Source organism: Lithobates pipiens, unplaced genomic scaffold (genome assembly GCF_037356315.1).
Source record: "Lithobates pipiens isolate NorthernLeopardFrog02 unplaced genomic scaffold, aLitPip1_a1.2 Scaffold_19, whole genome shotgun sequence".
NCBI lineage: Eukaryota > Metazoa > Chordata > Amphibia > Anura > Ranidae > Lithobates > Lithobates pipiens.
The window spans coordinates 55,793,605-55,814,074 of record NW_027507764.1 but is presented as its reverse complement, the minus strand read 5'-3'; the positions used below and the strand labels follow the sequence as shown (position 1 = coordinate 55,814,074).

General features: G+C 44.5%; 1 protein-coding gene across 1 annotated transcript in view; it reads right to left on the bottom strand.

Annotated features, from left to right (window-relative positions):
• Window positions 1-20,049, bottom strand: part of LOC143995973 (serum paraoxonase/arylesterase 2-like) — a 48,050-nt gene extending 28,001 nt beyond the window's left edge. Inside the window, exons 1-2 of the mRNA XM_077490755.1 lie at window positions 19,891-20,049; window positions 2,179-2,249 (exon numbers count right to left, since the gene is read on the bottom strand). Of these exons, the coding sequence (XP_077346881.1) occupies window positions 2,179-2,249; window positions 19,891-19,964 (145 nt within the window). The 5' untranslated portion in view covers window positions 19,965-20,049. The remainder of the gene's footprint in view (window positions 1-2,178; window positions 2,250-19,890) is intronic.
• Window positions 20,050-20,470: the final 421 nt, after the last annotated feature.

Here is a 20,470-nt window from a genome sequence, read left to right as displayed (position 1 = left end):
TATCTACAGTTATAGTTGACCACAAGACTGGTATGGAATCCTTCAGGAGGAGGGAAAAGTCAATTACTGTTAACCGCAAGAGTGCAACCGGGCCAGAAACCACAAGAGTGCTGCAGGGTTGACCACACACCATCGAATGTAATAGAGCTCCCTTTATTTTCTACTCTGATGATACAAAAATATATGTTAACAACTTAAGAATGTATCAGATGTAAACCCAAAGTTACTAAAATATTCCTTATGTTAATTTAAAAAATACATTTAATATTTTTGAAGCAAGCTAAACTGTATCTGAGCCCCACAAACTGAAAATCCTATTCAATTAATTTTTAATATTGAAAGCAAACTCGCCCATCCATGACTCCATGCTGTACTTTGTTGATAAATCACTGAGAAACATCCCCCTAGTATTTCTAGCCACAGCCATCTGTAGTAATGGAAGATGATTCGTGTAGCATTCACTTCCAGGAATCCACCTGCCCTTAGCTATGGCTTGCAGGCAGGAGGGTGTGCTTAGCTGAGAAAGCCCCTCCTCCCTATGGAAAGAGATAAATGTCCATGAAGACTCCTGGGATGTAGGACATCATTTGCCTAGGCCACAAACCAGGAAGTAACAAGAAATGTAAAAAAAATAAAAATAAAAAAAAATAAAAGGAAGAATAAAATAATGATATTCCTTCCAATCTATTTATTAATGCTAGCAGCATAATGATTGGAAATAGTTCAGCTCAGGAGCTCGGTGTTCCCAAGATTTGAAATCAGTGGGGTACAGTTAGTGTTGTAATATGTTGGTAGATTTATGTGGGATTTTATATTATATATATATATATATATATATATGTACAAATACAGTACACCATTGACCAGACCAGATTTCAGTTAATAATTCTGCTATAAAAAAAAATCAATAAAAATCTTCATCAGTTTTAGGTCAATATATATATTCCTCTACATATTTTTTGGTAAAAAAAATCAATAAAAAAAAAATAAATAAAAAATAAATAAAAAAATCCTAATAAGTTGGTTTACACAAAGATTATCACATCTACAAAATAGGGGATAGATTTACGACATTTTACTTATTTAGTTTTTACTAGTAATGGCAGCAATTTTTAGCGGGACTGTGACATTATGGCAGACAAATCGAACACCTGACACTTTTTGGGGACCAATAACACCAATAAAGTGATCAGTGTTAAAAGAAAATGCACTGTCACTGTACCAATGACACTGGCCGGGAAGAGGTCAACATCAGGGGCGATCAAAGGGTTAAGTGCGTCCCTAGGGGGTGCTTGCTAACTGTGTGTGGGGGGGGGGGGGTGGATTCACTAGATAAACAGAGACCCATGTGCCTGGTTAGCAGGAACACAAGATAACTCTGTTCATCTCTGGCTGAAAAGCGGTCTGCCTTGTTTACATCGGCAGACCGCTGTTCTATCTCTGTGGGGAGCGATCGCGGGTGGCTGGCAGACATAGCGTTCGCCGGACCCGCTGATTGGCTCCCCCTCTGTCCAATCAGGTCTGTAGGATACGTTAAATACAGTTCTGTAAGCAACACCTTATTTTCTGGCAGTGGCCCTCCCGAGACTAGACTCTGTATCTGCCCCTGTGTGGAAGCTGGAAAGAAGGCGGCATGGCTGTACGGAGACTCCTATGGAGGTCATATCGACCCCCGATCTGACCCCATCTGGTCAGGGGATGTGTTGTTTTTCGTAAGGCTGGGGACTGCTACTTTAGGGGGCCTACGTATAAGAAAAAAAAAATAATTTGGTGTGCAAATGTGTCACTCATCTTTTTCATTGTAACCATAATGTGCTTAATCCTTTTATTTCCTATGTTCGTCAACATCTAATGGCAATAATAAGGGATATTTTCCTGAAATATCGCAATCACAAAAAATACTGTATTATTGCCACTAGATGGCACCGACTACCCTAGGAAATGAATGCAAAATGTAAATGACAGTAAAGATTTGTGCAATTCATTGATATATAAATCCCTAAATGGTCATTTCGAGCGGAAAAAACAATCACAATCAACACAATATTTATTATTCTTAACTGACCATTTTGATGAGAGAATGATCATGAAGTAAAAATAACAAACACATGTAGGATCGTTCCTGAGGGTTTGTGAAATGATGTTAGTGCAGTATGTCATAAAATGTCAGTTACATACCGATGCCGGCCAGAAGCTGGCAGTTTGGAAGCTCAACAGGTTCTACGTCTCTGACCAGGTTGATGCGATCGCTGGAAAAAAATAAAAAATAAAACATATGTGACAAATATATCCCTGCACTGCTACAAATCAGCTGAACCTCATTGGGTTTTGGGCCTGTAAGCAAGGCTGGCCCAAGAATGAAATGCTGACGCCCCCCACCCCTCCCCCACTAGAAAAAAATAAATAAAACCCACACCCACCAAAAGGCCCCCCACATCCATGATTTTGTATCATGATAATTAAAACTAAAATTACATTTATCAGGAAGTCAGATTTACATGCAACAGCATCTTGTCTATATGCAAAAGTATATGACCTACCATTATGATTCAATTCCAAACCACAAACTCCCCTCATCACAGAACCCCCCCCCCCCCCCCCCCAATAACAGGGTTCCCTCATCACAGAACCACCCCAATACAGGGTCCCATTAAAGACCATTCCCTCACAACCCCCCCCCCATATCAGACTCTCCTCATCATAGTCCCCCCACGTCACAGAAGCCCCCCCAATACAGGGTCCCCTCGTCACAGAGCCCACCCCCCCAATACAGGGTCCCCTCGTCACAGAGCCCGCCCCCCAATACAGGGTCCCCTCGTCACAGAGCCCGCCCCCCAATACAGGGTCCCCTCGTCACAGAGCCCTCGCCCCAATACAGGGTCCCCTCGTCACAGAGCCCTCGCCCCAATACAGGGTCCCCTCGTCACAGAGCCCTCGCCCCAATACAGGGTCCCCTCGTCACAGAGCCCTCGCCCCAATACAGGGTCCCCTCGTCACAGAGCCCTCGCCCCAATACAGGGTCCCCTCGTCACAGAGCCCTCGCCCCAATACAGGGTCCCCTCCTCACAGAGCCCTTGCCCCAATACAGGGTCCCCTCCTCACAGAGCCCTTGCCCCAATACAGGGTCCCCTCCTCACAGAGCCCTTGCCCCAATACAGGGTCCCCTCCTCACAGAGCCCTCGCCCCAATACAGGGTCCCCTCCTCACAGAGCCCTTGCCCCAATACAGGGTCCCCTCCTCACAGAGCCCTCGCCCCAATACAGGAACCCCTCGTCACAGAAACCCCCCCCATAACAGGAAACCCCTCATCACAGAACCCCCCCATAACAGGATCCCCTCATCACAGAACCCCCCAATAACAGGGTTCCCTCATCACAGAACCACCCCATAACAGGATCCCCTCATCAGACCCCAGATTTGTCAGGAAAGTAAAGGTTTTCTCTTTCTCAATCAACATTTTCTATGGAACGATATACTACAAAATACTCCCACACAGGGGCGTGGCTAGGGGGTGGCTATTAGGGCTATAGCCCCGAATCTGGGGCCCATAGCCCTGAGTCTCTTGCCACAGGGTCCCTGCCTAACAAGCAGGTCATGGCCACGGCTGCTGTGGCGGGCAGGCTGGCTGAATGAGGCAGGCGGAGGAGTGGAGAGAAGTGAGCGGACGGACAAGCAGAGATGATGCTCTCTCCGCCCGCTTCACATTAGCGCTCTTCATAGTCGGGCCTCTTCAGTGTGGGAGCAAGGTGCAGCAGGGAGATGACAGCTCTCACTGCCCACCACACATCAGCGCTCTTCCGCCCTCACAGCACAGTGGAGTGCAAGTCACGTGCTTCCCGTCATTGGTGGAGCTCCACTTTGCATCCAGATGCCCTTGCTTCATTGTCGGAGGTGCGGCGGGGAGCAGCAATATGACATCTCTCACTGCCGCCCTGCATCACCATTCTCCTGCCCTCACTAAATATACCAGTGCTGCCAGCCTGCCACCAATGCAGCGTCAATGCACATTTGGTGGCATTGGCTGGCATGGCAAGTGACAATCCATATCAGTTGGCAAGTGACAACCCACATCTGGTGGCCGATGACGTGGAAAGTGACAGTCTGCAAATGGTGGAAGGTGACAATCCACGGTGGCAAGTGACATGCTGCATCTGGTGGCAGCAGAAAGGGGCAAGTGGGACACGCCCAGGGCTCCCACTGATTCTGCATTATGGCGAGTTGAACCACTTCATTATATTTTAGAATGTAACAATAGAAACAATGCGCTTCAATAACCGACACCATATCAATCATGGTGCCATGATGATTGAAGCGCCAACATGAGCCATAACCAAGATTTGTTCATTTGCACACACAAAAAAAAAAAAAAAAGTATTCAAAATAATCAAGTATAAGAAATTCATTCAAGACTGTGTTGTAAAAATGAATACACCAATGAAAGTCTTAGGAGCAAATCCCAATTAACAAGAATTCAACTACAAGCGAGTCTAATTACCGTATTTATTGGCATATAACATGCACAGTAGTATAACATGCGCCTTCATTTTAAGAGGGAAGTTTCAGGAAAAAAATAATAATTTTAAATAAAGAACTTTGAAGCAAAATAAGGGTCAGTGTCCATCAATGCAGACTGATCAGTGCCCATCTACTGCCTCACCATTGCCATCAATGAAGCCTGATCAGTGCCCATCTACTACCTCACCATTGCCATCAATGCCGCCTGATCAGTGCCCATCTGCAGCCTCACCTCAGATTACTGCTGCCTCTGAGGGGACAGGAAGGGGGTGGGATGAGCGCTGTCAGATTACATACAGCGAGAATATCCTGCTTACTCGGCGGCCTCTTTAATACAAAGTCCCGCCTCCTGGACCGGCTTTTATGATAGACAGAACACTAGTCCAATGCTGGCCCAGGAGACTGGACTTCCTATTACAGAGGCCACTGAGTTTCTCCCAGTATAATCTGACGACGCTCGTCCCTTCCCCTTCCCTTCTAGGCAGTCCTAATTGCAGTATCGGCATATAACACACACAGACACACACACACACTATTTGCACCCGATTTTCAGGGTGAAAAAGTGCATGTTATATGCCAATAAATACAGTGTTCATTGAACAGGTGTCCAAAAATGGTTCATGCAGTGAAAGGGTTAGGGGCCTGTTCACAATAGATGCTGTCAAAACATATTCCAAAGGCAATGACAATAAAATGAACGATTCTCAGTGAGTGTAGCTCACACCATTAGGCTCTATTCACACTTGTGCAAATTGTCATGCAACTTTGGACATCAAAGTTGCATGACAAGCGTTCCCCATGTTTTCCAATGATAACCATTCATATATGTGCAACTTAAAGTTGCAGCAACTTCAAAGTAGTGAATGCACTACTTTGGTCTGACTTTCATGCAACTTGAGGGCCATAGACTTCAATGTTTACCTTCAGAAGTTGCATGAAAGTCATACCTGAATGTTATACAATGCAACTTGTGTGCAACACTTGTCCATTATCACTGGCGAAAGCCAAAGTCATATCTAAATTGCACCCATCCAAAGTTGCACCAAAGATGGCGCATCTTTGGAGCCATACAAGTGTGAATGGAGCTGTACACTGTAGTTGCGTGCATTTATTAAAAAGTGGAGCAGGCTGCATTTTTTTGCAACGCAAACAAATGTGTGTAACGGAAACAAATGCAGCTCGAAAAAAAAATGTAACACAACAGTGCAAAATGCATGCAAATGTGAACAGTGACTTTATTTGTGCGTTTTTCATTGCATTCTGGTGTGAACAGGCCCTTAAAGCAGTTTTAAGCCCAAAACGAAAAATGTAATATATATTGCAGCCTACCAATCATTAGATGTGGTGGCTGCATTGGTTTTCTTTTGTTAGGCTTTTTTTCTGTTTTCTCCTGGTGATCTGGCCAGTAACACACTTCCTGTATTAGAGCATCTCCACTCCGGATGAAGGAGGGGGCACCTTGCAGCATTGTCAGTCTGGAGGGGAGGGGGTGTTAGATGTATATACAAAATCAATGGTTGGTGTTGGGCTCCCGATTAAAACACTAAAAGGTTACAATATTTCTAAAAATTCATGAGATACAGTCAGGTCCATAAATATTGGGACAGCTACACAATTCAAATATTTTTGGCTCTATACACTATAATGGGATTTGAAATGAAAAACAAGATGTGCTTTAACAGCAAACTTTCAGCTTTAATTTGAGGGTATTTACATCCAAATCAGGTGAACGGTGCAGGAATTACAACAGTTTGTATTTGTGCCTTCCACTTTTTAAGGGACCAAAAGTAATGGGACAGGTTAACAATCACCCATCAAACTTTCACTTTTTAATACTTGGTTGCAAATCCTTTGCAGTCAATTACAGCCTGAAGTCTGGAACACATAGACATCACCAGAGGCTGGGTTTCATCCCTGGTGATGCTCTGCCAGGCCTCTACTGCAACTCTCGTCAGTTCCAGCTTGTTCACTTCAGTTTGGTCTTCAGCAAGTGAAATGCACGCTCAATCAGATTCAGGTAAAGTGACTGACTTGGCCATTGCATAACATTCCACTTCTTTCCCACAGTATGCTTCGGGTCATTGTCCATCTGCACTGTGAAGCGCATCCAATGAGTTCTGAAGCATTTTGCTGAATATGAGCAGATAATATTGCCCGAAACACTTCAGAATTCATCCTGCTGCTTTTGTCAGCAGTCACATCATCAATAAATACAAGAGAACCTGTTCCATTGGCAGCCATACGTGCCCACGCCATGACACTACCACCACCATGCTTCACTGATGAGGTGGTATGCTTTGGATCATGAGCAGTTCCTTTCCAATCCATACTCTTCTCATCACTCTGGTACAAGTTGATCTTGGTCACGTCTGTCCATAGGATGTTGTTCCAGAACTGTGAAAGCTTTTTTTAGATGTTGTTTGGCAAACTCTAATCTGGCCTTCCTGTTTTTGGGTCTTACCAATGGTTTACATCTTGCGGTGAACCCTCTGTATTCACTCTGGTGAAGTCTTCTCTTGGTTGTTGACTTTGACACACATACACCTACCTCCTGGAGAGTGTTCTTGATCTGGCCAACTTTTATGAAGGGCGTTTTCTTCACCAGGGAAAGAATTCTTCGGTCATCCAACACAGTTGTTTTCCGGGTCTTTTGGTGTTGCTAAGCTCACCGATGCGTTCTTTTTTAAGAATGTTCCAAACAGTTGATTTGGCCACACCTAATATTTTGCTATCTCTCTGATGGGTTTGTTTTGTTTTTTCAGCCTAATGATGGCTTGCTTCACTGATAGTGACAGCTCTTTGGATCTCGTATTGAGAGTTGACAGCAACAGATTCCAAATGCAAATAGCACACTTGAAATGAACTCTGGACCTTATATGTGCTCCTTGTAAATGGGATAATGAGGGAATAAACACACACCTGGCCATGGACCAGCTGAGCAGCCAATTGTCCCATTACTTTTGGTCCCCTAAAAAGTGGGAGGCACATATACAAACCGTTGTAAGTCCTACACCGTTCACCTGATTTAGATGTAAATACACTCAAATTAAAGCTGAAAGTCTGCAGTTAAAGCAAATCTTGTTTGTTTCATTTCAAATCCATTGTGGTGGTGTATAGAGCCAAAAAGATTAGAATTGTGTTGATGTCCCAATATTTATGTACCCGACTGTATGATATCTTCAAAATAAAGTCCACTTTGTGTAAAAACACAATAAATCCAATAAAGTGCAAATTAACATAAATACCGCAGTAACTACAGTAAAGTCCTAAACAAGTGACTGTAGTGAATGAAATATAAAAAATACTTTTCAAATAAAATGAGTGGATATACAAAATGTAACAGGTTCAAAGAGAGTCCATATAAACAATGACGAAGGTGTAAAATAGTGCTGATGAATCACAGAAAAAATTCTTCTGGATCCAAAGTGCAAGGTGCAGTGTGAAGGTGCTTTGTAGCAGCAGCAGATAACACTGTGACTTCAGTGATTGTTGGTCTTCAGTGTAAGTAACACCTGTAGGTGTACTATCTTCTTACCTTAGGTAAGCAGCATTCAGAGATAGAGAGGGGGGGGTTAATCATTCAGGTGGGGAATGTTTCCTGTGCTTTCCTTCTTTCCAGGGGTTCCTGGTGTATGCAGAGCTTAAAAAGTGCTTCCTTTCATTCAGGTAAAGTGATAAGGGCCGCTCAGATGCCTCAAAACCGGACATGTATGGGAAAGTTTTCGGAGACACAGAGCCTCTATGGCAGCCTTTCTCAACCTCTTCAACACAGAGGAACCCTTGAAATAGTTTGAGTCTTGGGGAACCCCTGCTAAAAATTAGAAATCTATAACTCATGATACATTAGTGTGATGGTCAGTGGGAAGAATGGTCATTACACTTGTGGTCATTGGGAAGATTTACCTCCTTACAGATGGCTAAAAAGATCAATGGTGTCGGTGGGAACTTATTCGAGAGGCAGAAATGGCCCAATGCTGAAGGAACCCCTAGCAACCTCTGGAGGAACCCTAGTTGATAATCACTGCTCTATGGTGTAGTATGCATTGCTTAGGTAGATATTTATTGATAGATAACAGCAATAAAAAGTACTCACATTTAGTATCAGTAATGTGCAATGTAAAAACGAGCTTGAGACCTAAACGTCACTTCCGGTGTCCCTGTGCCCTACGCGTTACGTCACCATCACGTGACTTCAACAGGGGGGGGGGGGGTGTTAGATGTACTAGCAGATTTGAATACACTAAAAACTGAAGCTGAACTCCTGCTAATACTTGATAATCAGTTTTTTTTTCCTTTTTTGGGATTAAAGCTAGCCATACACCTATAGATTATCTGAAGATTTTCTATGGTTAGATGGAAAAAGTGGGAGATTCCTCCATCCACACAGTTTAGCGAACATGGAGAATCTGTTGCACTTTTTCCATCTAAACATAGAAAATCTGCAGATAATCTATAGGTGTATGGCCAGCTTTAGTTTTACATTTAAAAAAAATAAAATAAAAAGGGATGACTGTAAGCACTTCTACCAGCGTTAAAGAGGAGGGCCGGTTTAAAAATAAAAATGTTTTTTTTTTTTTAAAGTCAGCAGCTGCAAGCACTGTACCTGCTGACTTAATAAGCACACTTACCTGTCCAGGGCGCCCACGATGTCGGCCGCCCGAGGCTGACCCGTCCCTCGGCTCTCGGGTCCCGGCGCCGCCATTTTGGCTAAGGGAAACAGGCAGTGGAGCCTTGCGGCTTCACTGCCCGTTTCCTACTGCGCATGCGTGAGTCGCGCAGCACTTTGTGAATGGGGCGCGCTGTGTTCTGGGGACACAGTTCCCAGAACACAGCGCGACCCATTACCCAGAAGATGCAGCATGGAGGAGAGAAGACAGAAGATCTCCGCGGAGGAGGAAGAGGCAGATTAGGATGATGTGCCTAGCAACAGGCATTTCTGGTAAGTTAAAAAAAAAAAAATATCTTCATTTTTTTTTTCTAATGTATATTTTTTTTTCAGGGTGGCCCTCCACTTTAAGTGGTTTGTCTCATCTCTGTAATTGCTGGAAAGCTTGTGTTTTTGAAAAACGACAGACTTACTGGCCGCATTACCAGCTGAAAATAAAATAAAAAGTCTAAAAATAGGAAACTAATGCAGCCATCCCATCTAAGAGTTGGTAAGCTGCAATAAAAGAAATGTTTGCTTTTGGGTTTAATACTTCTTTAAACTCTGCACCACTATCCGCGCCTGAAATGTGTGTAGACCTGTTGTGCAACTTTATAACAGCTGCCAACAAAGTTCTTTGTGCAATATTTGTCTGTTTGTCAGGAACTCCGTCTGCTTATACAGAGAAAGTAATATACAAATCCTATGTACATACTGTAATAAAACAGAGCAAGGAGCAACATGCAACACAATGTACACACAGCAGTGAAGGGAGGACTGTTTGGTTGCCGGCTATGGGTTGGGGCACTTGGCACTTTGAACCTTGGCACTTTATACTAAAAATCTGTAAGTGGCACACCAGGGACAATTTTCCATAAAAGTTGCATACACTAAACCAACAGATTCCTGTAGGGCGATAACAATATTAACACCCATTTCAATATGTCTATAGTATTCAAGCATATTACTGTTAATGTGTTAGTCAACAATAACAAAGTACATCTTTCAACTACGTGTTAACAGTAATATCCTTGAATACTATAGACATTATTATTTAAGGCACTTATACAGCGCTGCCAATTTATGCAGCCCTTTACACAATATAAGGGCCAATTTTAGACAAAGCCCAATGATAAGGGAGAATAAAAGACAGTTGTGGAGATTGAGCCGTATACGAGACATTTTTTATTAAAAGTCCTGACTCGGTTTGCGAGCATTGTCTAGCACAACGAGCAGGATTCAAGCCCCTGGGGTGTGCAGTACCGCATTTGGCCAGAGGTGCGGGGGGCGCCAGCAGACGTTCCTGAGTGTTTCCGAGCCACTCCGATCGGCCTGCGAGTGTGTCTGGCGCCCTGCCTCCTCTGTCCACATGCAGTACTGCATACAACAGCAGTCACTGTGGAACGAATTATCTGAGTTTCCATTGACTCCTATGGGGAAACTCGCTTTGATATACGAGTGTAGCACCTGACTTGTAGCATGCGCAACTTTTTTCTTGGCAATCGAACAGAGAAGCGGAACAAAAGCAAGACCCCATACACACTATTCGATTTTCTGCAGATTTTTGTCTTCAGATTTACCAAAACCACATAATATGAGGTCAAACCTTAGGAGTTTAAAATGTGTATGCAATCAGGCAGGGCCTTCTACTACATGGTTTTGGGAAATCTGAAGACAAAAATAATCTACAGAAAATCTAATAGTGTGTATGGGGCTTAAGGCAAGTATATATATGTTACCAAAACAGGTGTCCCCCATAGCTACATTTATTCTCACTTCCTATTTCAGTGACAACTAATTTTGGATTTTCTGATCACTTTCTGTGCCAGAGACAATGGTCATAAGCACGGATGGTGCAGTTTAAGGGGGAACACGGAAGTAAGCACACCAGGCAGGGTTTCTAACCCCATCCTAACTGAAGCAAACAAAACAAAACAAAAAAATGTAAAAAAAAAAAAAAGTTTTAGGCCAGAGTCAGTGTATTTTAGATAAAATTGGTCTTTTTTTTTTAATTTATTTAGTTGGTGCATTTTAGGTAGGATTAACCACTTCAATACAGGGCACTTTCGCCCCCTTCCTTCCCAGCCCAATTTTCAGCTTTCAGCGCTCTAGCACTTTCAGTGACAATTGCGCGGTCATGCTACACTGTACCCAAATGAAATTTTTATCATTTTGTTCGCACAAATAGAGCTTTATTATGGTGGTATTTATTCACGACTCAGTTTTTTATTTTTTGCGATATAAGCGCAAAAAAGCGGAAATTTGGAAAAAAAAAACAATATTTTCTTTTTTCTACTTCAATAAAAATCCAATAAAATCAAATTTTGTCATAAATTTAAGCCAAAATGTATTCTGCTACATGTTTTTGGTAAAAAAAAATCCGTTAAGTGTATAATAATTGGTTTGTGTGATCACGGACATATGTACGCAAATGATCATGTACATATGTGTGCAGGTGATCACGTACATATGTGTGCAGATAATCATTGGGACATGTGATTTTAGTGGGACATATGTGGGGGACATGTTTTTATTATTAGGGACATGTGTTTTTATTATTTGGGGACATGTATGTTTTGGGGACATGTGTGGGGACATTGTGTTTATACTGTGTGATGTGTTTACTGTGTGGTGTGTTTACTGTGTACACTAGACTGGTGATCAGTGAGTAAAAAGCTGCAAAAAGCAGCTCATACTCACTGATCAGCAGCCGGCTGCAGCGATCTGCTCTCCTCTCCTCAGCGATGACTTCTGTGTGAGGAGAGGAGGAGCCGATTGCCTAGCAACCGGCTGTTTGTTTACATCACATGACGGCCGTGATTGGACACGGCCGTCATGTGATCAGGAGGGCCAATCACAGAGCCCTCCTGCCGATCTGAGATGCGCCGTGTCCGGGTGACACAGGCGCATCGGGATCGCGCCGCTGCGCGCGATCCCGCTACTCCTGAATGACGTTCCTGAACGTCATATCAGGAGTAGGCGGCTCCCACCCGGCCGTATATGTGCATTGGCCGGGTGGGAAGTGGTTAAAAAAATAAAAATAAATAGTGCACCATTTATATTCATATGCGATATCGTTCTACTCATCAGGAGCAGGAGAATTTGTTTTGGGTTGTTTTTGGATCCTTTAAAAATACGAATATATATATATATATATATATATATATATATATATATATATATATATATATATATATATATATATATATAACATTTTTCATTATTGTACCTACCCTCTCCAGTCTCCACCCTCCCAGTGCTGTCCTTGCCTTGGCAGAATGACACACACACACCCCATTCTGCCCATTTCCGGTGAGCCCGGCCTGTCATTTATATGAATCATCACAGAGGCTGGGTTCACAGTACACCAGGATTGAGCGCTGCTCACATATCATACATCAGTGTTGCTTTAATCCTGGAGGAGTACCCACCCACTACTGACATCATTGGAGTGACATCAGTGGAGCAACTAGAAAACGGGTAAGTATAGGATTTTCTTTTAAAGCTCTTCCCTATGAGCACACGCATATACACCACCTCCTGGAGGTAGGTCTTTATTCAAAGTGTCACATGCTGTATATTCGCTGCTGTTTGTGCTGAGAGCGCACCACACAGCTCATTCTCAACACAGAGACCGAGCCGTCACCAAGAGGCCTGGGTCTCATACTAATGATCAGGAACTGGGAGGCCCGAAATTGCCGTTACCACCAAATGAAAGCCCAGTCTGTTCTGGGGAAAAAAAAAATAAAAAAAAATGCGGTTTAATCCAGCTGAGATACACTTACGATGATATGTTTTACTAAAGCTGGCCATGCATGGGTTAATAAAAAAAAATAAAACACGATTTCCCCATCTACACATTTGAGGTGGACGGGGGAATCCTCCTGCTGTGTCATTGTATTCAGACAGTGGGGAGACTCCCCCACCATCAGAATACACAGATCAGGGCTATAGACTATAGTTTCTCAACTCCAGTCCTCCAGGTGCCCCAACAGGTCATGTTTTCAGGTTTGCCATTATTTTGCACAGGTGATTAGATCAGTTTCACTGCCTTAGTAATTACCACAGCCGTTTCATCTGAGGGAAATCCTGAAATCATGACCTGGTGGGGCGCCTTGAGGCCTGGAGTTGAGAAACACTGGTCTATAGCAGGTAGGGTACCCTCCTCACCCCTTTAAGGCCGGGTTCACACCGCTGCGATGCGGGAACGCCGCGAATCCGCGGCATTTTCCCGCATCGCATTACTCCCGCCGGCAGTTCACACTGCCCTATGCGGACGGCTGGGAGTGTCAATGATATGTTAATGACACCCCCAGATCCGTCCGCATATCGCAGTGCGATCTGCCGACTCGCACAGGAATCGGATCACATGGTGTGAACCCCCATGCGATCCGATTCTGTTGCGGACCAAAAAAAAGGGTCCCGTGCGAGTTTGCTGCGGGAGCGATGCGAATTCAGCCATACTATCTGTATGGCTGAACTCGCATCGCTACGGAGATCGGATGTGATTTGCGGTGCGAATCACATCCGGATCTCCCCCCGCAGCAGTGTGAACCCAGCCTAAAACTGAACACATTAATTACACAGGTTCTGTGGCTGAATAAGGTGGTAATTACACTCACTTTGGTGCCTTATCTGCATTAAATTAGCCTCAGAACCCGTGTAATTACTATGTGTTTGGGTTTAAAGGGATGTGGTGGCAACCCTAATAGCAGGGTACTGAATTAAAATTAAATGGAGGTCCGATCAGTAACAGTCTCTTCCAAAGAAGGTCCAAATCGCACGTTTGTGTGATAACTTACATCCTTCACATCACAGCCCCGCTCCTCTTAAATCACAATCCCATTCATCAGATCCTCTGTCCCCCCCTTCTATATCACAGTTTACCCTTCACAGCAGTGCCCTCAGCCCTGAGCGGCGGAAGCTGTAGGAGTTAAATTTTCTAATAAGCGGATGATTGGTTTGCTAGGACCACCCTGTGTCCTAGCGCCCAATCACCTGCTTGGTAACTTGAAAGCCTGCCCCCACCCACCGCTCAGCACTGTACAGCCTCCGGCTCCTTGCTCTGCTGACAATGACAGTGGCTGAGGCTTGGGGGGGGGAGCCGGCTCCTAAATGGTGCAAATAGGACATTAACTTGGTTTGGCTCCTGGCCCCCCCCATTTAGTGATGCCTCATCTATAGCATGCAGCGCCCATCAGAATATACTGGCAGGATGTCTGAATAGAAATCAATCAGTAGATCAACTTCTTCTTGGATGGAAATCCTACGGAACCAAATTTGGATCCTTGTAAGGCTCACCTAACATTAGTTAAAGTTGTAAAACTGTTCAGGCATTAAGCTTAGTTTTACCTTCCGTCAAGAAGGGGTTAATAGAAAAAATGTTGGGGGGGGGGCTGTTCAGGCGTAAGGGAAGGGTGGGTGGAGAGGTGATGAAAAAGGTGGAGTTCCACTTTAAAGATCAAGCACATGTTGACCAGCTGTGGTTAGTGGCAGTTGATGTGTCCACCTTGTTGGGTGTATTGGTGGAGGAAGAAGTCTTACAACAAGCAGAGACAACCACAGAGGAAGTGTCTGCAAGCCGGCGGTGTGCCCAGATGAATTTTCATAGAATTCGTTCCTTTGGAAATTTTATTAAGCAGCCAAAAAAAAATCTGAATTGCAGTCACATCAACCTTCTTGACCCGACTTCCTGCAACATCTGCAAAATACATCCCCATCCTCACCACGGCTTTCCACAGGAAAATGTTTTAACCTTTTATCTCTGCCCTGCCATATATAAATGCCGGTGTCCATACCAGCACAGATTGATATCATTATCACTCCACACTGTATCTGTTGATTCATGAAGTTCTTGTATGGCCAAAATGAACCCCTTCGAGCCGGCCCTTTTTTTTTTTTTTTTTTTTAAATAAACATATAATACTTTCCTGCTCTGAGCATTTGGTTTTGCACAGAGCAGCCCAGATCCTCCTCTTCTTGGGTCCCTCGCAGCTTGCTATGGGGGCACCTGAGCCAAGCCGCAGCTCCTTGTGTCCATTCAGACACAGAGCCATGGTTCAGCCCGCCCCCTCGCTCTCCTGGTTGGCTGACAGCAGCGGGAGCCAATGGTGCAGCTACTGTGTCTCAGCCAATCAGGAGGGAGAGCAAGGGACGGCCCAGGCACTCGTGTACATTGCTGGATAGAGATGGGGCTCAGGTAAGTATTAAAGTGATTGTAAGGCTTCATCTTTTTATTTAATTTTTTAAAACAGACAGACATATATACCTCCACTGTGCAGTTCGTTTTGCACAGTGTGGCCCCGAACCGCCTCTTTTGGGGTCCCCCGGCGGCGCTCGCATCTCCTCCCTGAATCAGATCAGCCCCTGAGAGAAGCTCTTCCCCGGGGGGTTACCTTGCGGGCGCGCTCCCGAGTCCAGCCTTCGCATCTATAGACACAAATGCCGGACTCGTCCTCGCCCCCGCGTCGTTGGATTTGATTGACAGCAGCAGTAGCCAATGGCTGTGCTGCTATCAATCTATCCAATCAAGAGATGGGACACTGTGCAGAGAGGGAGAATGCGTCTCCGCCAAGTGAATGTAGGGGCTCAGGTAAGTAAAACAGGGGGGCTGGGGGGCTGGTGACTGCCAGAAGTTTTTTCACCTTAATGCAAAAGCTGCATTAAGGTGAAAAAACCACGAGGGTTTACAACCCCTTTAAGGGGGCCTAGGGGGGCTGCTGCACACAGACGTTTTTATCTTAATGCGTAGAATGCATTAAAATAAAAAAAACCTTCTGCCTCTACAATTCTTAGGCTTCATGTACACGGGACGTTTTTACAACCTCTCCTGAACGATTCAACTTGACATATAGTAGCCCACTTTTAAAACAGCCAATCTGCCACGTTTATATGCCGCGTCTAGTTGCGTTTTGCTGCGTTTGCATTTAGAAGCGTTTGAATAATTTTTTTTTTTTAAATAGCCAAAAATGAAAAACACCTGTAAACGAAGCGCAGCTAAATGCGAGTTGCCACGGTTAGAAGTGTTTAGCGCTTGAAATGCCTCTAAACTTTGGCGTCTGAACTCATTTTTTTGAGTTCCAAAAAAAGCCCCTAAACTCAACTGCCTAAAAACGACCGTAAACTAACCTGTGTACATGTACACATAAGATAACATTGGATGTGTTCAGTGGCAGCTGAAAAAAGCATCAACTGCCTCTGAACATCTGTTTACCAGCAGCAGCGTACACAAGGCCTTAAGGGGTTTAGGATGCTGGGAGGCGGGGCGGGGTTTATGATCATGTGACCGGCGTATTTGCGTGCGGCTGCTGCAATGAGGTTAAAAAGCATACCACATTTGGCAGGCGTTACCCCACTGAACGAGGCCAATGCAAGTCAAGCCACAACCACATGCAATGCATGCGTTCACAGAATGGTAGCGCGACATTTACAGTGGCTAGAGCAGCAGTGAGGAGGCATTGCCAAAAGCCTTCTGAAGAGGGATCCAACACAGATCACTTTACAGCGGGCAACAGACACCTTTAAAACAGCAGCATTGTCAGTCTGGGGGGAGGGGAGTGTTAGATGGACTACAAGATTTAGTCAGTGGTAAATAGTTTTTATTCATCCCTCTAACTGGTACATGTGCTGGACAGCTGGTTCTGTAAAAAAAATAAAAATGAAATTGCTGGCCAGATCACCATGTGAAAATAAAAGAAAACGAATGCCGCCATCACATCTAAGAGTAGGTAAACTGCACTATCACTTGAGCAAAATGGTTCAATTTGAAAGTGGTATTAATCCCAAATGACCTGTTTACTTGTTAATCTTGGCTCGTTCATACTAGCTGTGTGCTAAAACTTTCCGCTGAAGGCTCGGTTCACACTGCGGCGACTTGGGATCCGACTTGTGAGACACCAAGTTGCATGAGAGCGGTCTTAACCCCTTGACACCACCGTAACACAAATATGCAGCCCAACTAGACTGTTGTGTTTGTTTCCGTGGGGACACATATTTATGCATCTGCCTTTGTGGTGGAATCATGCCGCAGGGGGCGCTCCCAGCACATGAGCCCCGGGACCCCCATCTCCTGATTGCTGCAAAAGCCTCTGATTGGCAATCCCCACCGTGTGCCCATTTCCTCCTCCTACCCCTTGGCCAATAAGATCGCTTCTTTCGGCCAATCAGGAAACGGGTCTCACGACCTGCTTCTTGAATGGCTGGGAGGAGAATTAATGTTCCAATAGTGAATATTCATTCTGCTCTGCGCCCGGAGCCCACCCTTTTTTGAAGCTTACATTGGAATCCATGCATCCGGCGCCCTGTATGTAGATTAGGGGGCCGGATGCATGGATGGAGAGGGCGACACCCATCCGCCCCTAAAGGACGGGCCGCTACTGGTGACTGGCTTTCAATGGAGCCGGTTCACACAGCTCTGGGATGGCTGCAGAGCGAGTTGCACAGGAGTCCTGAGCGTGTTTTGGTTCGATTCAGGTTGGAATTGAGCGAAAAATTCAGACCGCAATCGGACCTGAAAGGGTGAACAGGGACGCACAGCAGCGTGAACCCAGCCTTAAAGTGGTTGTAAACCTTTACACACCACTTTTACCTACCAGTAAGTCTATAATAAAGCTTACCTAGAGGTACTGGCAATATCTCCTAAACCTGCACGGTTTAGGAGATATTTACTATATATGCGTGTGCCGACATCATTGGTGCATGGGCCCTAAAGAAAGGGCATGACCGTGCCACAGGAGTGACATCATGCGACTCCAGACAATCAGAGTCCATGGCCCCGGAACAGGGGTGAAGACGGATGCGGCCACCAGCGGGGACATTGCGGGCTTCGTTTGCAGCTAAGTGCAACATAATGGCCTAGTATGCAATGCATACTACTAGCCTATTATGCTTTTACTTTGCAGGGGAATAAAAGCGGAAGTAAAACCTATCAGTAAGGATGAGCTCCGGCGTGTTCGCATGGACCACGTGCACAGCCTGCCAGGAAGTCAGCGCTTCGCTAATCACAGGCGGTGAGACACTGCCCGATCTCTGCAGCCGCACATCGGTGCAATGTCTCAGGGCCTGTAATTAGCGCAGCGCTGCGCCGACTTCCTGGCGGGCTCTGCACGTGGTCCATGCGAACACGCCTGAGCTCATCCCTACCCATCAGGGTTTACTTCCTCTTTAATGGAGGAGAGAGATACATCATCTCTCCTAGCAGAGGAAAAATAAAATAAAATAAAAATAAATACAAAAAAAGTAAAAAATTAGAGACCAAGGTTTGATCTAGGTCAGTGACAGGATTAGTGTTTGGGCCAAGATCAGGGTCAAAAGGTAGATTTGCCACCTCATCCCTTTAAACCTGAACACATATTAATTACACAGGTTCTGTGGCTGATTAAAGTGGTTGTAAACCCTTAAAAACCACTTTGACCTACAGGTAAGCCTAGATTAAGGCTTACCTGTAGGTCCAAGCAATATCTCCTAAACCTATATGGTTTAGGAGATATTTGCCCGAAAACGGGCACCGCTGTCTATGGTGCATGCGCCATAGACAGCGGCGCACAGGCGCACTGAGCGCGGCATTCTCAGCGACGGAGCTGCCGCGCGTGTCGGCTCCCGTGCGCATGCGCGAGAGTGACGTCACCCCACCCCACCAACAAGATGGATGCGGCGGACTACAAGGGACAGCGGCGACTTCGCTGGCTCCTGTGTCAGGTAAGTGACACATAATGGACTACTATGCGATGCATAGTAGTCCATTATGCTTTGGAAGTAAACTCATCAGGGTTTACTTCCTCTTTAAGGTGGTAATTAAACTCACTTGGTGCCTTATCTGCATTTAATTAGCCTCAGAACCCGTGTAATTCAAAAGGTGTTTAGGTTTAAACGAATGAGGTGGCAACTCTAATCAAAGGCCAAGTTCAGTATTTTATTTTTAAACAGTTTTTTTTTTTTTTTTTTTTTTTTATTAGGATCAGTGTTTTAGGTAGGATAAAAAAAAAAAAGTGCATAATTGTTTCGGGGCCGTACTACGGGTAGAAATAACATGCACATGTGGTATGGCTGTGATCATCAGGAGGAGAATTTAATTTAGTTTGTTGGTGATAGGTTAGTAGGAAGAAATATACTGTTGCTTTTCTTTTTTTTTACTATTTTGGGCCAGTTTCACTTTTAATTAAAAAAACAAACAAAAAATAAATAAAATAAAAAAAACCCACACACAGGAGACATCCAATACCATTTACCACCAAATAAAGGCCCAATTTGTTCTCAAAAAAAAAACAAGGGATAATCCATACCTCCCCACATTTTCAGATGAGGATGAAGGACAGCTACTATCAAACGTATGGGGGCATAGTCGCATCAAACGCATATTCACAACTTTCAGGTCGCAGAAGCGTGAACCGAGGGTTAGCGTGCAGGAGTTTAGACCGACTTGAATCCCTCTCCCCTCCCCTTTTTCTGTAGTCACACTCTCTTTTCCAATTAAAAAATAAATAAAATAAAAACCCAGCATGAAGAACACGACCCCCCCTTGTGACGAGTAAAGCAGATTGCACCCCCCTGGGAAACTCACGCCGCCAAGTTTTAGGAGCGCTGCCCCTTTAAATGTTCTGAGTTGCTCCATGAAGCTGTTAGGAAACGCAGAGATCAGATCTTTGTACGGTGCAAAAACACATTTCAAAACTTTTCAGCCTGCCAGCCACCAACGCCTAATCTTTATCTGTAAAGGTAATACGGGAACTTACGTGAAATGCACTATCCTTTCTCCTAGAAAAGCCAGGAAGACCCCAAAGAGTGTGATTTTCAGCAGTTTCCCCATGCCTGCAGTGCTGTTATGTGCTGCACCCTACAAAGGAAGAGCTAGGAGGGCTGGAGGGGGCGGAGCCCACAAGCCAGGAACTTTATACACCATTCTCTCATTTCTCTGGGCTGCTGACCTTGTTTGCGTTGCATGGTGTAGTTGTTACATTGTTTAGGGATGCAATGAAGTTTGCGTCTTTTTTTTTTTACACTCATCTGTTATCCTACAGAACTTTCCTGCATGGAAACGCATTTCAAATAGAAATCCGATTCTTTCCCATGAGGCTTGGTTCACATCAATGTGTTGCAGATTAGTGTGTTTTTAACCACTTCAATACCAGACACTTTTACCCTCTTCCTGCCCAGGCCAATTTTTAGCTTTCAGCGCCGTCGCACTTTGACAATTGCACAGTCATGCCACACTGTACACAAATAACATTTTTATTACTTTTTTTTTAAAACAGTTTGAGCTTTCTTTGGTAGTATTTGATCAGCATTGGGTTTTTTATTTATTTTTGCTGAATA